The 17,376-nt window shown below is 59.9% G+C and overlaps 1 protein-coding gene across 2 annotated transcripts in view; it reads right to left on the bottom strand.

The window, feature by feature from the left end:
• The window catches only part of LOC132385493 (uncharacterized), a 141,893-nt gene extending 124,972 nt beyond the window's left edge, over window positions 1-16,921 (bottom strand). The window contains exons 1-2 of one of the 2 annotated variants that reach the window (XM_059957603.1): window positions 16,725-16,921; window positions 8,294-9,010 (exon numbers count right to left, since the gene is read on the bottom strand). In XM_059957603.1, the coding sequence (XP_059813586.1) occupies window positions 8,294-8,993 (700 nt within the window). In that variant the 5' untranslated portion in view covers window positions 8,994-9,010; window positions 16,725-16,921. Of the gene's footprint in view, window positions 1-8,293; window positions 9,011-16,691 lie in introns of both variants that reach the window. The other variant, XM_059957602.1, reaches the window with a different exon arrangement.
• Window positions 16,922-17,376: the final 455 nt, after the last annotated feature.

Below are 17,376 nucleotides of genomic sequence, written 5' to 3'. Positions count from 1 at the left end.
CACACCGTCCCATCACACACTTCCGGGGTCAGACACAGAGTGAATCTGCCTCCACACTGTCCCATCACACACTGCCGGAGTCAAACACAGAGTGAATCTCCCTCCAGACTGTCCCATCACACACTCCCGGGGTCAGATACAGAGTGACTCTCCCTCCACACTGTCCCATCACACACTCCCGGGGTCAGACACAGAGTGACTCTCCATCCACAATGTCCCATCACACACTCCCGGGGTTAGACACAGAGTGAATATCCCTCCACACTGTCCCAATACACACTCCCGGGGTCAGACACAGAGTGAATCTCCCTCCACACCGTCCCATCGCAGACTCCCATGGTCACACACAGAGTGACACTCTCTACAAACCATCCCATCAAACCCTCCCGGGGTCAGACATAGAGTGAATCTCCCTCCACACCGTCCCATCACACATTCCGAGGATTAGACAGAAAGTGAATCTCCCTCCACACCATCCAATCACACACTCCAGGGGTCACACACAGAGTGAATGTACCTCCACACCGTCCCATCATACACTCCCGGGGTCAGACATAGAGTGAAACCCCCTCCACACCGTCGTATGAGACACTCTCGGGGTCAGACACAGAGTGAAACCCCCTCCACACCGTCCCATGAGACACTCCCGGGGTCAGACACAGATTGACTCTCCCTCCACACAGTCCCATCACACACTCCTGGGGTCAGGCACAGAGTGAATCTCCCTCCACACCATCCCATCACACACTCCCGGAGTCAGACACAGAGTGAATCTCCCTCCACACCATCCCATCACACACTCCCGGAGTCAGACACAGAGTGAATCTCCCTCCACACCGTCCCATCACAGACACCCAGGGTCAGACACAGAGTGAATCTCCCTACACACTGTCCCATCACACACTCCTGGGGTCAGGCACAGAGTGAATCTCCCTCCACACCATCCCATCACACACTCCCGGAGTCAGACACAGAGTGAACCTCCCTCCACACCATCCCATCACACACTCCCGGGGTCAGACACAGAGTGAATGTACCTCCACACCGTCCCATCATACACTCCCGGGGTCAGACATAGAGTGAAACCCCCTCCACACCGTCCCAACACACACTCCCGGGGTCAGACACAGAGTGAATCTCCCTCCACACAGTCTCATCACACACTCCCGGAGTGTGTGAGGCTGCAGCCTCTTTTTGCATATTTGCGTGGGCTGCTTCTCGCCTTCTGGCTGCATTTTAGTCCCACCCTGTTTATATATGGTCATCCAGAAAGGAAGGGGGCATGGAGGGATGAGGATGTCCTAGTCAACTTGCTCCTGGGGCTGGTGAAATCCGCCATCCGAGGGTCTTGGGAACGGGTGGCGGGAGGATCTCCCCGGGCAGACTGCCTGGCAATGTTTAGGGGGTATATTCGTGCCCGGGTAACTATTGAAAAAGAACACGCGCAGTCCACAGCGGGCTTGGAGGAGTTTCGAGACCGTTGGGCTCCGCGGGGTGTAAATGCCATCGTGGATAGAGATGGCAACATTCTGCTATAATGTCTAATGTCTATTTGTAGTGCAGTAATTGTGTTTGCCACTGTTTTGTATATATTGTATAGCACCGATATTTGTAATAAAGGATTTTGTAATAAAAAAGAGGGGTCAGACACAGAGTGAATCTCCCTCCACACTGTCCCATCACACACTCCCCGGGTCAGACACAGAGTGAATCTCCCTCCACACTGTCTCATCACACACTCCCGGGGGTCAGACACAGAGTGAATCTCCCTCCACACCGTCCCATCACACACTCCCGGGGTCAGACACTCAGTGAATCACCCTCCACACCGTCCCATCACACACACCCGGGGTCAGACACAGAGTGAATCTATCTCCACACCATCCCATCACACACACCCGGGGTCAGACACAGAGTGAATCTCCCTCCACACCATCCCATCACACACACCCGGGGTCAGACACAGAGTGAATCTCCCTCCACACCGTCCCATCACAAACTCCCAGGATCAGACAGAGAGTGAATCTCCCTCCACACCGTCCCATCACACACTCCCGGGGTCAGACACAGAGTGAATCTCCCTCCACACCGTCCCATCACACATTCCCGGGGTCAGACACAGAGTGAATCTCCCTCCACACCGTCCCATCACACACTCCTGGGGTCAGACACAGAGTGAATCTCCCTCCACACCATCCCATAACAAACTCCCAGGGTCAGACACCGAGTGAATCTCCCTCCACACCGTCCCATCACACACACCCGGGGTCAGACACAGAATCAATCTGCCTCCACACCATCCCATCACACACTGCTGGGGTCAGACACAGAGTGAATCTCCCTCCACACTATCCCATCACACACTCCCGGGGACAGACAGAGAGTGAATCTCCCTCCACATCATCCCATCACACACTCCCGGGGTCAGACACAGAGTGAATCTCCCTCCACACCGACCCATCACACACTACTGGGGTCAGACGCAGAGTGAATCTCCCTCCACACCATCCCATCACACACTCCCGGGGTCAGACACAGAGTCAATCTCCCTCCACACCGTCCCATTACACACTCCCGGGGTCAGACACAGAGTGAATCTCCCCCCCAACCATCCCATCACACACTCCCGGGTCAGACATAGAGTGAAACCCCCTCCACACCGTCGTATGAGACACTCTCGGGGTCAGACACAGAGTGAAACCCCCTCCACACCGTCCCATGAGACACTCCCGGGGTCAGACACAGATTGACTCTCCCTCCACACAGTCCCATCACACACTCCTGGGGTCAGGCACAGAGTGAATCTCCCTCCACACCATCCCATCACACACTCCCGGAGTCAGACACAGAGTGAATCTCCCTCCACACCATCCCATCACACACTCCCGGAGTCAGACACAGAGTGAATCTCCCTCCACACCGTCCCATCACAGACACCCAGGGTCAGACACAGAGTGAATCTCCCTACACACTGTCCCATCACACACTCCTGGGGTCAGGCACAGAGTGAATCTCCCTCCACACCATCCCATCACACACTCCCGGAGTCAGACACAGAGTGAACCTCCCTCCACACCATCCCATCACACACTCCCGGGGTCAGACACAGAGTGAATGTACCTCCACACCGTCCCATCATACACTCCCGGGGTCAGACATAGAGTGAAACCCCCTCCACACCGTCCCAACACACACTCCCGGGGTCAGACACAGAGTGAATCTCCCTCCACACAGTCTCATCACACACTCCCGGAGTGTGTGAGGCTGCAGCCTCTTTTTGCATATTTGCGTGGGCTGCTTCTCGCCTTCTGGCTGCATTTTAGTCCCACCCTGTTTATATATGGTCATCCAGAAAGGAAGGGGGCATGGAGGGATGAGGATGTCCTAGTCAACTTGCTCCTGGGGCTGGTGAAATCCGCCATCCGAGGGTCTTGGGAACGGGTGGCGGGAGGATCTCCCCGGGCAGACTGCCTGGCAATGTTTAGGGGGTATATTCGTGCCCGGGTAACTATTGAAAAAGAACACGCGCAGTCCACAGCGGGCTTGGAGGAGTTTCGAGACCGTTGGGCTCCGCGGGGTGTAAATGCCATCGTGGATAGAGATGGCAACATTCTGCTATAATGTCTAATGTCTATTTGTAGTGCAGTAATTGTGTTTGCCACTGTTTTGTATATATTGTATAGCACCGATATTTGTAATAAAGGATTTTGTAATAAAAAAGAGGGGTCAGACACAGAGTGAATCTCCCTCCACACTGTCCCATCACACACTCCCCGGGTCAGACACAGAGTGAATCTCCCTCCACACTGTCTCATCACACACTCCCGGGGGTCAGACACAGAGTGAATCTCCCTCCACACCGTCCCATCACACACTCCCGGGGTCAGACACTCAGTGAATCACCCTCCACACCGTCCCATCACACACACCCGGGGTCAGACACAGAGTGAATCTATCTCCACACCATCCCATCACACACACCCGGGGTCAGACACAGAGTGAATCTCCCTCCACACCATCCCATCACACACACCCGGGGTCAGACACAGAGTGAATCTCCCTCCACACCGTCCCATCACAAACTCCCAGGATCAGACAGAGAGTGAATCTCCCTCCACACCGTCCCATCACACACTCCCGGGGTCAGACACAGAGTGAATCTCCCTCCACACCGTCCCATCACACATTCCCGGGGTCAGACACAGAGTGAATCTCCCTCCACACCGTCCCATCACACACTCCTGGGGTCAGACACAGAGTGAATCTCCCTCCACACCATCCCATAACAAACTCCCAGGGTCAGACACCGAGTGAATCTCCCTCCACACCGTCCCATCACACACACCCGGGGTCAGACACAGAATCAATCTGCCTCCACACCATCCCATCACACACTGCTGGGGTCAGACACAGAGTGAATCTCCCTCCACACTATCCCATCACACACTCCCGGGGACAGACAGAGAGTGAATCTCCCTCCACATCATCCCATCACACACTCCCGGGGTCAGACACAGAGTGAATCTCCCTCCACACCGACCCATCACACACTACTGGGGTCAGACGCAGAGTGAATCTCCCTCCACACCATCCCATCACACACTCCCGGGGTCAGACACAGAGTCAATCTCCCTCCACACCGTCCCATTACACACTCCCGGGGTCAGACACAGAGTGAATCTCCCCCCCAACCATCCCATCACACACTCCCGGGTCAGACATAGAGTGAAACCCCCTCCACACCGTCGTATGAGACACTCTCGGGGTCAGACACAGAGTGAAACCCCCTCCACACCGTCCCATGAGACACTCCCGGGGTCAGACACAGATTGACTCTCCCTCCACACAGTCCCATCACACACTCCTGGGGTCAGGCACAGAGTGAATCTCCCTCCACACCATCCCATCACACACTCCCGGAGTCAGACACAGAGTGAATCTCCCTCCACACCATCCCATCACACACTCCCGGAGTCAGACACAGAGTGAATCTCCCTCCACACCGTCCCATCACAGACACCCAGGGTCAGACACAGAGTGAATCTCCCTACACACTGTCCCATCACACACTCCTGGGGTCAGGCACAGAGTGAATCTCCCTCCACACCATCCCATCACACACTCCCGGAGTCAGACACAGAGTGAATCTCCCTCCACACCATCCCATCACACACTCCCGGGGTCAGACACAGAGTGAATGTACCTCCACACCGTCCCATCATACACTCCCGGGGTCAGACATAGAGTGAAACCCCCTCCACACCGTCCCAACACACACTCCCGGGGTCAGACACAGAGTGAATCTCCCTCCACACAGTCTCATCACACACTCCCGGAGTGTGTGAGGCTGCAGCCTCTTTTTGCATATTTGCGTGGGCTGCTTCTCGCCTTCTGGCTGCATTTTAGTCCCACCCTGTTTATATATGGTCATCCAGAAAGGAAGGGGGCATGGAGGGATGAGGATGTCCTAGTCAACTTGCTCCTGGGGCTGGTGAAATCCGCCATCCGAGGGTCTTGGGAACGGGTGGCGGGAGGATCTCCCCGGGCAGACTGCCTGGCAATGTTTAGGGGGTATGTTCGTGCCCGGGTAACTATTGAAAAAGAACACGCGCAGTCCACAGCGGGCTTGGAGGAGTTTCGAGACCGTTGGGCTCCGCGGGGTGTAAATGCCATCGTGGATAGAGATGGCAACATTCTGCTATAATGTCTAATGTCTATTTGTAGTGCAGTAATTGTGTTTGCCACTGTTTTGTATATATTGTATAGCACCGATATTTGTAATAAAGGATTTTGTAATAAAAAAGAGGGGTCAGACACAGAGTGAATCTCCCTCCACACTGTCCCATCACACACTCCCCGGGTCAGACACAGAGTGAATCTCCCTCCACACTGTCTCATCACACACTCCCGGGGGTCAGACACAGAGTGAATCTCCCTCCACACCGTCCCATCACACACTCCCGGGGTCAGACACTCAGTGAATCACCCTCCACACCATCCCATCACACACACCCGGGGTCAGACACAGAGTGAATCTCCCTCCACACCGTCCCATCACACACACCCGGGGTCAGACACAGAGTGAATCTCCCTCCACACCGTCCCATCACAAACTCCCAGGGTCAGACAGAGAGTGAATCTCCCTCCACACCGTCCCATCACACACTCCCGGGGTCAGACACAGAGTGAATCTCCCTCCACACCGTCCCATCACACATTCCCGGGGTCAGACACAGAGTGAATCTCCCTCCACACCGTCCCATCACACACTCCTGGGGTCAGACACAGAGTGAATCTCCCTCCACACCATCCCATAACAAACTCCCAGGGTCAGACACCGAGTGAATCTCCCTCCACACCGTCCCATCACACACACCCGGGGTCAGACACAGAATCAATCTGCCTCCACACCATCCCATCACACACTGCTGGGGTCAGACACAGAGTGAATCTCCCTCCACACTATCCCATCACACACTCCCGGGGACAGACAGAGAGTGAATCTCCCTCCACATCATCCCATCACACACTCCCGGGGTCAGACACAGAGTGAATCTCCCTCCACACCGACCCATCACACACTACTGGGGTCAGACGCAGAGTGAATCTCCCTCCACACCATCCCATCACACACTCCCGGGGTCAGACACAGAGTCAATCTCCCTCCACACCGTCCCATTACACACTCCCGGGGTCAGACACAGAGTGAATCTCCCCCCCAACCATCCCATCACACACTCCCGGGTCAGACATAGAGTGAATCCCCCTCCACACTGTCCCATCACACACTCCTGGAGTCAGACACAGAGTGAATCTCCCTCCACACCGTCCCATCACACACTCCCGGGGTCAGACACAGAGTGAATCTCCCTCCACACCGTCCCATCACACACTCCCGGGGTCAGACACAGAGTGAAACTCCCTCCGCACTGTCCCATCACTCACTCCCGGGGTCAGACAAAGAGTGAATCTCCCTCCACACCGTCCCAACACACACTCCCGGGTCAGACATAGAGTGAATCCCCCTCCACACCGTCCCATCACTCACTCCCGGGGTCAGACACAGAGTGAATCTCCCTCCACACCGTCCCATCACACACTCCCTGGGTCAGACACTGAGTGAATCTGCCTCCACACTGTCCCATCACACATTCCCGGCGTCAGACACAGAGTGAAACTCCCTCCACACCATTCCATCACACATTCCTGGGGTCAGACACAAAGTGAATCTCCCTCCACACTGTCCCCATCACAGACTCCCGGGGTCAGACATAGTGTGAATCTCCCTCCACTCCGTCCCATCACTCACTCCCGGGGTCAGACACAGAGTGAATCTCCCTCCATACCGTCCCATCACACACTCCCGGGGTCAGACACAGAGTGAAACTCCCTCCACACCGTCCTTTCACTCTCCCGGGTCAAACATAGAGTGAATCCCCCTCCACACCGTCCCATCACTCACTCCCGGGGTCAGACACAGAGTGAATCTCCCTCCACACTGTCCCATCACACACTCCCGGGGTCAGATACAGAGTGACTCTCCCTCCACACTGTCCCATCACACACTCTGTGGGTCAGACACAGAGTGAATCTCCCTCCAGACCATCCCATCACACACTCCCCGGGGTCAGACACAGAGTGAATCTCCCTCCACACCGTCCCATTAAACACTCCCGGGGTCAGACATAGAGCGAATCTCCCTCTGCACCGTCCCATCACTCACTCGGGGTCAGACTGAGAGTGAATCTCCCTCCACACAGTCGCATCACACACTCCCGGGGTCAGACACAGAGTGAATCTTCCTCCACACCCTCCCATCACACACTGCCGGTGTCAGACACAGAGTGAAACTCCCTCCACACCGTACCATCACACACTCCCGGAGTCAGACACAGAGTGCATCTCCCTCCACACCGTCCCATCACACACTGCCGGGGTCAGACACAGAGTGAATCTCCCTCCACACCCTCCCATCACACACTCCCGGTGTCAGACACAGAGTGAAACTCCCTCCACACCGTACCATCACACACTCCCGGAGTCAGACACAGAGTGAATCTCCCTCCATACCGTCCCATCACACACTCCCGGGGTCAGACACAGAGTGAAACTCCCTCCATACTGTCCCATCACACACTCTGTGGGTCAGACACAGAGTGACTCTCCCTCCACACTGTCCCATCACACACTCCCGGAGTCAGACACAGAGTGAATCTCCCTCCCCAGCGTCCCATCACACACTCCCGGGGTCAGACACAGAGTGAATCTCCCTCCCCACCGTCCCATCACACACCTCTTGGGCACACCTTCTGCTCCTCTGTTGCCCTCCTGTCTTGGGCTTGGGCAGCTGGATCACCGGCCTTGTAGGCCTGAAGCCCTGGCCCGACCTTGGGCCTGCACCCTGCCAGGCTCTTGTTGCCAGCAGGCCCTCCTGACTTCAGTACCTCGCTGTAGGTCATTGGATGCCCCCTGTCTCCATTGGCCCTGGGGTCTGCCTCCTGGCTTGGAACCACTGGGCTGAGAGCTCTGGTGGCAGGTTTTCCAGAACCCTCCGTCTCCTGCACGAGTGAGCGCATTGGAGCGGCCGCACCTGGCCTCCAGATTGCCTGGGCCCGGGGGAGAGGCTGGACCGGGACCCAGTGGTGAAAATTGGGCCAGCCCTGCAGGAGTGGGGCACCGAGTAGTGAAGGCGGGGGCTGGTTGTAGATGGGAGCCAGGGCCTGTGGCCGGTTCGGTTCCTCCACCTGGCCTGGGACACGGAGCAGCAGCCTGAGGGTGTGGGTCGTGCCCCCACCAATGCTCCTGAGCTCCACCATGCTGGACATGTCCGTGAGCAATGCCCCCAGCGAGGGGTAGCCGTGTGCCTGCAGGTCGAGGGGGCGGCCGTGGAAGAGCAGGAACTCGTACGAGAGGCTGGTGATCGGCAGGCCGGCTGGCTGCTCGAACAGCAGCAGGAGCACATCAATTTTCAGCTGCTCCTTCGTCGCCATCATGGGGCAAGGGGCTCTTCCTGAGGGAGGGGTGAACAAGGGAGAGTGAGACGGAGGGGAGGGAGAGGGAGAGGGTGTGAGGGAGAGGGGAGAGAGAAGGATGGGGAGGGAGGGAGACGGGCAGGGAGAGGGGAGACAGAAGGATGGGGAGGGAGGGAGATGGGCAGGGAGAGGGGAGACAGAAGGATGGGGGAGGGAGGGGGTGGAGAGGGGAGACAGAAGGATGAGGGAGGGAGGGGGTGGAGAGGGGAGACAGAAGGATGGGGAGCGAGGGAGACGGGCAGGGAGAGGGGAGACAGAAGGATGGGGAGGGAGGGAGACGGGCAGGGAGAGGGGAGACAGAAGGATGGGGAGGGAGGGAGACGGGCAGGGAGAGGGGAGACAAGGATGGGGGAGGGAGGGGGTGGAGAGGGAGGGAGACGGGCAGGGAGAGGGGAGACAGAAGGATGGGGAGGGAGGGAGGGAGAGGGAACATTAGTCTCAGAAGTGAAACCCTCTCTCTATCACAGTGCCTCTCCCTCCCCCAGCACCAGAACAGCGGGAATCAGGGCACCTAAATCCTGGTGTCCCCATCCTCCACCCTACACGCCCCTCTCCAAACCCCTCCGGATGTCCTCCACCGGACACACCCCCACCCCTCGGGATGTCTCCACCGGACACCCCCCCACCCCTCGGGATGTCTCCACCGGACACCCCCCCACCCCTCGGGATGTCTCCACCGGACACACCCCCCCACCCCTCGGGATGTCTCCACCGGACACCCTCCCACCCCTCGGGATGTCTCCACCGGACACCCCCCCACCCCTCGGGATGTCCTCCACCGGACACCCCCCCACCCCTCGGGATGTCCTCCACCGGACACCCCCCCCCCACCCCTCGGGATGTCTCCACCGGACACCCTCCCACCCCTCGGGATGTCTCCACCGGACACCCCCCCACCCCTCGGGATGTCCTCCACCGGACACCCCCCCACCCCTCGGGATGTCCTCCACCGGACACCCCCCCCCCACCCCTCGGGATGTCTCCACCGGACACCCTCCCACCCCTCGGGATGTCCTCCACCGGACACCCCCCCACCCCTCGGGATGTCTCCACCGGACACCCCCCCACCCCTCGGGATGTCTCCACCGGACACCCCCCCCACCCCTCGGGATGTCTCCACCGGATACACCCCCACCCCTCGGGATGTCCTCCACCGGACACACCCCCATCCCTCGGGATGTCTCCACCGGACACACCCCCACCCCTCGGGATGTCTCCACCGGACACACCCCCACCCCTCGGGATGTCTCCACCGGATACCCCCCCACCCCTCGGGATGTCTCCACCGGACACACCCCCACCCCTCGGGATGTCTCCACCGGACACACCCCCACCCCTCGGGATGTCCTCCACCGGACACCCTCCCACCCCTCGGGATGTCCTCCACCGGACACCCCCCCACCCCTCGGGATGTCCTCCACCGGACACCCTCCCACCCCTCGGGATGTCCTCCACCGGACACCCTCCCACCCCTCGGGATGTCCTCCACCGGACACCCTCCCACCCCTCGGGATGTCCTCCACCGGACACCCCCCCACCCCTCGGGATGTCCTCCACCGGACACCCTCCCACCCCTCGGGATGTCCTCCACCGGACACACCCCCACCCCTCGGGATGTCCTCCACCGGACACCCTCCCACCCCTCGGGATGTCTCCACCGGACACACCCCCACCCCTCGGGATGTCTCCACCGGACACACCCCCACCCCTCGGGATGTCTCCACCGGACACCCCCCCACCCCTCGGGATGTCTCCACCGGATACACCCCCCCCACCCCTCGGGATGTCCTCCACCGGATACACCCCCCCCACCCCTCGGGATGTCCTCCACCGGACACACCCCCACCCCTCGGGATGTCTCCACCGGACACCCCCCCACCCCTCGGGATGTCTCCACCGGACACACCCCCACCCCTCGGGATGTCTCCACCGGACACACCCCCACCCCTCGGGATGTCTCCACCGGACACACCCCCACCCCTCGGGATGTCTCCACCGGACACCCCCCCACCCCTCGGGATGTCTCCACCGGACACACCCCCACCCCTCGGGATGTCTCCACCGGACACACCCCCACCCCTCGGGATGTCTCCACCGGACACACCCCACCCACCCCTCGGGATGTCTCCACCGGACACCCCCCCCACCCCTCGGGATGTCTCCACCGGACACCCCCCCACCCCTCGGGATGTCTCCACCGGATACACCCCCCACCCCTCGGGATGTCTCCACCGGACACACCCCCCCCCCTCGGGATGTCTCCACCGGACACCCCCCCACCCCTCGGGATGTCTCCACCGGATACACCCCCACCCCTCGGGATGTCTCCACCGGACACCCCCCCACCCCTCGGGATGTCTCCACCGGATACACCCCCCCACCCCTCGGGATGTCCTCCACCGGATACACCCCCACCCCTCGGGATGTCTCCACCGGACACCCCCCCACCCCTCGGGATGTCCTCCACCGGACACACCCCCACCCCTCGGGATGTCTCCACCGGATACACACCCCCACCCTCGGGATGTCCTCCACCGGACACCCCCCCACCCCTCGGGATGTCTCCACCGGACACCCCCCCACCCCTCGGGATGTCTCCACCGGACACCCCCCCACCCCTCGGGATGTCCTCCACCGGACACCCCCCCACCCCTCGGGATGTCTCCACCGGACACACCCCCACCCCTCGGGATGTCTCCACCGGATACCCCCCCCACCCCTCGGGATGTCTCCACCGGACACCCCCCCCACCCCTCGGGATGTCTCCACCGGATACCCCCCCACCCCTCGGGATGTCCTCCACCGGACACACCCCCACCCCTCGGGATGTCCTCCACCGGACACACCCCCACCCCTCGGGATGTCTCCACCGGATACCCCCCCCACCCCTCGGGATGTCCTCCACCGGACACACCCCCCACCCCTCGGGATGTCTCCACCGGATACACCCCCACCCCTCGGGATGTCTCCACCGGATACACCCCCCACCCCTCGGGATGTCTCCACCGGACACACCCCCACCCCTCGGGATGTCTCCACCGGACACCCCCCCACCCCTCGGGATGTCTCCACCGGACACACCCCCCCACCCCTCGGGATGTCTCCACCGGACACCCCCCCACCCCTCGGGATGTCCTCCACCGGACACCCCCCCACCCCTCGGGATGTCTCCACCGGACACACCCCCACCCCTCGGGATGTCTCCACCGGATACACCCCCCCCACCCCTCGGGATGTCTCCACCGGATACACCCCCACCCCTCGGGATGTCCTCCACCGGATACACCCCCACCCCTCGGGATGTCTCCACCGGACACACCCCCACCCCTCGGGATGTCCTCCACCGGACACACCCCCCACCCCTCGGGATGTCTCCACCGGATACACCCCCCCCACCCCTCGGGATGTCTCCACCGGATACACCCCCACCCCTCGGGATGTCTCCACCGGATACACCCCCCCCACCCCTCGGGATGTCTCCACCGGATACACCCCCACCCCTCGGGATGTCCTCCACCGGATACACCCCCCACCCCTCGGGATGTCCTCCACCGGACACCCCCCCCACCCCTCGGGATGTCCTCCACCGGATACACCCCCCCCACCCCTCGGGATGTCCTCCACCGGACACCCCCCCACCCCTCGGGATGTCTCCACCGGATACCCCCCCACCCCTCGGGATGTCTCCACCGGATACCCCCCCACCCCTCGGGATGTCTCCACCGGATACCCCCCCACCCCTCGGGATGTCTCCACCGGATACACCCCCACCCCTCGGGATGTCCTCCACCGGACACCCCCCACCCCTCGGGATGTCCTCCACCGGATACACCCCCCCACCCCTCGGGATGTCCTCCACCGGACACCCCCCCCCACCCCTCGGGATGTCTCCACCGGACACACCCCCACCCCTCGGGATGTCTCCACCGGATACACCCCCACCCCTCGGGATGTCTCCACCGGACACCCCCCCACCCCTCGGGATGTCTCCACCGGACACCCCCCCACCCCTCGGGATGTCTCCACCGGATACACCCCCCCCACCCCTCGGGATGTCCTCCACCGGACACCCCCCCACCCCTCGGGATGTCTCCACCGGATACACCCCCACCCCTCGGGATGTCTCCACCGGACACACCCCCACCCCTCGGGATGTCTCCACCGGACACACCCCCACCCCTCGGGATGTCTCCACCGGACACACCCCCACCCTCGGGATGTCTCCACCGGACACCCCCCCACCCCTCGGGATGTCTCCACCGGATACACCCCCACCCCTCGGGATGTCTCCACCGGATACACCCCCCACCCCTCGGGATGTCTCCACCGGATACCCCCCCCACCCCTCGGGATGTCTCCACCGGACACCCCCCCACCCCTCGGGATGTCTCCACCGGATACACCCCCCCCACCCCTCGGGATGTCTCCACCGGATACACCCCCCCCACCCCTCGGGATGTCCTCCACCGGATACACCCCCACCCCTCGGGATGTCCTCCACCGGACACCCCCCCCCCCCTCGGGATGTCTCCACCGGATACACCCCCCACCCCTCGGGATGTCTCCACCGGATACACCCCCCACCCCTCGGGATGTCTCCACCGGACACCCTCCCACCCCTCGGGATGTCTCCACCGGACACCCCCCCACCCCTCGGGATGTCTCCACCGGACACCCCCCCCCCACCCCTCGGGATGTCCTCCACCGGATACACCCCCACCCCTCGGGATGTCTCCACCGGATACACCCCCACCCCTCGGGATGTCTCCACCGGATACACCCCCACCCCTCGGGATGTCTCCACCGGATACACCCCCCACCCCTCGGGATGTCTCCACCGGATACACCCCCACCCCTCGGGATGTCTCCACCGGATACACCCCCCACCCCTCGGGATGTCTCCACCGGATACCCCCCCCACCCCTCGGGATGTCTCCACCGGACACCCCCCCACCCCTCGGGATGTCTCCACCGGATACACCCCCCCCACCCCTCGGGATGTCTCCACCGGACACACCCCCACCCCTCGGGATGTCCTCCACGGGACACCCCCCCACCCCTCGGGATGTCCTCCACCGGACACCCCCCCACCCCTCGGGATGTCTCCACCGGACACACCCCCACCCTTCGGGATGTCCTCCACCGGACACACCCCCCACCCCTCGGGATGTCTCCACCGGATACCCCCCCCACCCCTCGGGATGTCTCCACCGGACACCCCCCCACCCCTCGGGATGTCCTCCACCGGACACACCCCCCACCCCTCGGGATGTCTCCACCGGATACACCCCCCACCCCTCGGGATGCCTCCACCGGACACCCCCCCACCCCTCGGGATGTCTCCACCGGACACCCCCCCACCCCTCGGGATGTCTCCACCGGACACCCCCCCACCCCTCGGGATGTCCTCCACCGGACACCCCCCCACCCCTCGGGATGTCCTCCACCGGACACCCCCCCCCACCCCTCGTGATGTCCTCCACCGGATACCCCCCCACCCCTCGGGATGTCCTGGCGTACAAGACGTTGGTGAGGCTGCACTCGGAGTATTGTGTTCAGTTCTGGTCACCCTGCTGTAGGAAAGATGCCATTGAGCTGGGAAGGTGCAGAGGAGATTTACGAGGATGTTTCCGGGATTCGAGGGACTGAGTTATGGAGAGAGGTTGGACAGGTTGGGTCTCTATTCCTTGGGACTGAGTTATGGAGAGAGGTTGGACAGGTTGGGTCTCTATTCCTGGGGACTGAGTTATGGAGAGAGCTTGGACAGGTTGGGTCTCTATTCCTGGGGACTGAGTTATGGAGAGATGTTGGACAGGTTGGGTCTCTATTCCTGGGGACTGAGTTATGGAGAGAGGTTGGACAGGTTGGGTCTCTATTCCTTGGGACTGAGTTATGGAGAGAGGTTGGACAGGTTGGGTCTCTATTCCTGGGGACTGAGTTATGGAGAGATGTTGGACAGGTTGGGTCTCTATTCCTGGGGACTGAGTTATGGAGAGAGGTTGGACAGGTTGGGTCTCTATTCCTTGGGACTGAGTTATAGAGAGAGGTTGGACAGGTTGGGTCTCTATTCCTTGGGACTGAGTTATGGAGAGAGGTTGGACAGGTTGGGTCTCTATTCCTGGGGACTGAGTTATGGAGAGAGGTTGGACAGGTTGGGTCTCTATTCCTGGGGACTGAGTTATGGAGAGAGGTTGGACAGGTTGGGTCTCTATTCCTTGGGACTGAGTTATGGAGAGAGGTTGGACAGGTTGGGTCTCTATTCCTTGGGACTGAGTTATGGAGAGAGGTTGGACAGGTTGGGTCTCTATTCCTGGGGACTGAGTTATGGAGAGAGGTTGGACAGGTTGGGTCTCTATTCCTTGGGACTGAGTTATGGAGAGAGGTTGGACAGGTTGGGTCTCTATTCCTTGGGACTGAGTTATGGAGAGAGGTTGGACAGGTTGGGTCTCTATTCCTTGGGACTGAGTTATGGAGAGAGGTTGGACAGGTTGGGTCTCTATTCCTGGGGACTGAGTTATGGAGAGATGTTGGACAGGTTGGGTCTCTATTCCTGGGGACTGAGTTATGGAGAGAGGTTGGACAGGTTGGGTCTCTATTCCTGGGGACTGAGTTATAGAGAGAGGTTGGACAGGTTGGGTCTCTATTCCTTGGGACTGAGTTATGGAGAGAGGTTGGACAGGTTGGGTCTCTATTCCTTGGGACTGAGTTATGGAGAGAGGTTGGACAGGTTGGGTCTCTATTCCTGGGGACTGAGTTATGGAGAGAGGTTGGACAGGTTGGGTCTCTATTCCTGGGGACTGAGTTATGGAGAGAGGTTGGACAGGTTGGGTCTCTATTCCTTGGGACTGAGTTATGGAGAGAGGTTGGACAGGTTGGGTCTCTATTCCTGGGGACTGAGTTATGGAGAGATGTTGGACAGGTTGGGTCTCTATTCCTGGGGACTGAGTTATGGAGAGAGGTTGGACAGGTTGGGTCTCTATTCCTGGGGACTGAGTTATAGAGAGAGGTTGGACAGGTTGGGTCTCTATTCCTTGGGACTGAGTTATGGAGAGAGGTTGGACAGGTTGGGTCTCTATTCCTTGGGACTGAGTTATGGAGAGAGGTTGGACAGGTTGGGTCTCTATTCCTGGGGACTGAGTTATGGAGAGAGGTTGGACAGGTTGGGTCTCTATTCCTGGGGACTGAGTTATGGAGAGAGGTTGGACAGGTTGGGTCTCTATTCCTTGGGACTGAGTTATGGAGAGAGGTTGGACAGGTTGGGTCTCTATTCCTGGGGACTGAGTTATGGAGAGAGGTTGGACAGGTTGGGTCTCTATTCCTGGGGACTGAGTCATGGAGAGAGGTTGGACAGGTTGGGTCTCTATTCCTTGGGAGTGTAGGAGACGGAGGGGTGACCCGACAGAGGCGTAGAAAACCACCACAGTCTGTTTCCCCATGGCTGGGCAATCAAGAACCAGAGGTTTAAGATGTGTGGGGGGGTGGGGAGAGAGATTTAATAGAGATCGGAAGGGCAACTTTTCCACGGCCCAGGGGAACATACGACATTTAAAAGGCTCTCGGGCAGGCAAAGGCGGGCAGCTGGGACTCGGGCAGAAGCCTCGAGGTGGGGAGGGTCGGTCGGCCGGGGGTGGAGGGTTCGCTGTGCGTCCCGCGGTCTACCTTGCTCGGCGTTTGTGTCAATCTTCACCGTACCTTTATCGTCCCGTTTCTCTTTCACTTTCACTTCTGCGCGGGGACCTACTCCCTGACCCGTGTGTGGCAGAGGTGGAGAGAGGGCGGGGAGGGCTCAGATCCACTCCCCTTCTCCCTCCCTCCCCCTCTTTAGACCAGCAAAGGAGCAGGCCGTTCGGCCCATCACCAGTCTATCGTGGGCTGGTCCGATTCTTTCCAGTCATCCCCACTTTAACATTCAGAGTGTTTCTATGAGATCCTCCTCATTCTCCCGATCTCCAGGGAATACAGCCCGAGAGCTGTCAGACATTCCTCATACGGTAACCCTTTCATTCCTGGAATCATTCTCGTGAATCTTCTCCAATGTCAGTATATCCTTTCTAAAATAAGGAGCCCAAAACTGCACACAATACTCCAAGTGTGGTCTCACAAGTGCTTCATAGAGCCTTAACATCACATCCCCGCTCTTATATTCTAACCCTTTAGAAATGAATGCCAATATTGCATTCTCCTTCTGCACCACTGACTCAACCTGGAGGTTAACCTTTAGGGTATCCTACACAAGGACTCCCAAGTCACTTTGCTCTGCATTGTGAATTCTCTCCCCATCTAAATAATAGTCTGCCTGTTTATTCCTTCCACCAAAGTGCATGACCATACACTTTCCAACATT

Source organism: Hypanus sabinus (assembly GCF_030144855.1).
Source record: "Hypanus sabinus isolate sHypSab1 chromosome 24 unlocalized genomic scaffold, sHypSab1.hap1 SUPER_24_unloc_21, whole genome shotgun sequence".
Taxonomy (NCBI): domain Eukaryota; kingdom Metazoa; phylum Chordata; class Chondrichthyes; order Myliobatiformes; family Dasyatidae; genus Hypanus; species Hypanus sabinus.
The sequence above is the reverse complement of the archived record's forward strand: the minus strand, read 5'-3'. Positions and strand labels throughout refer to the sequence as shown.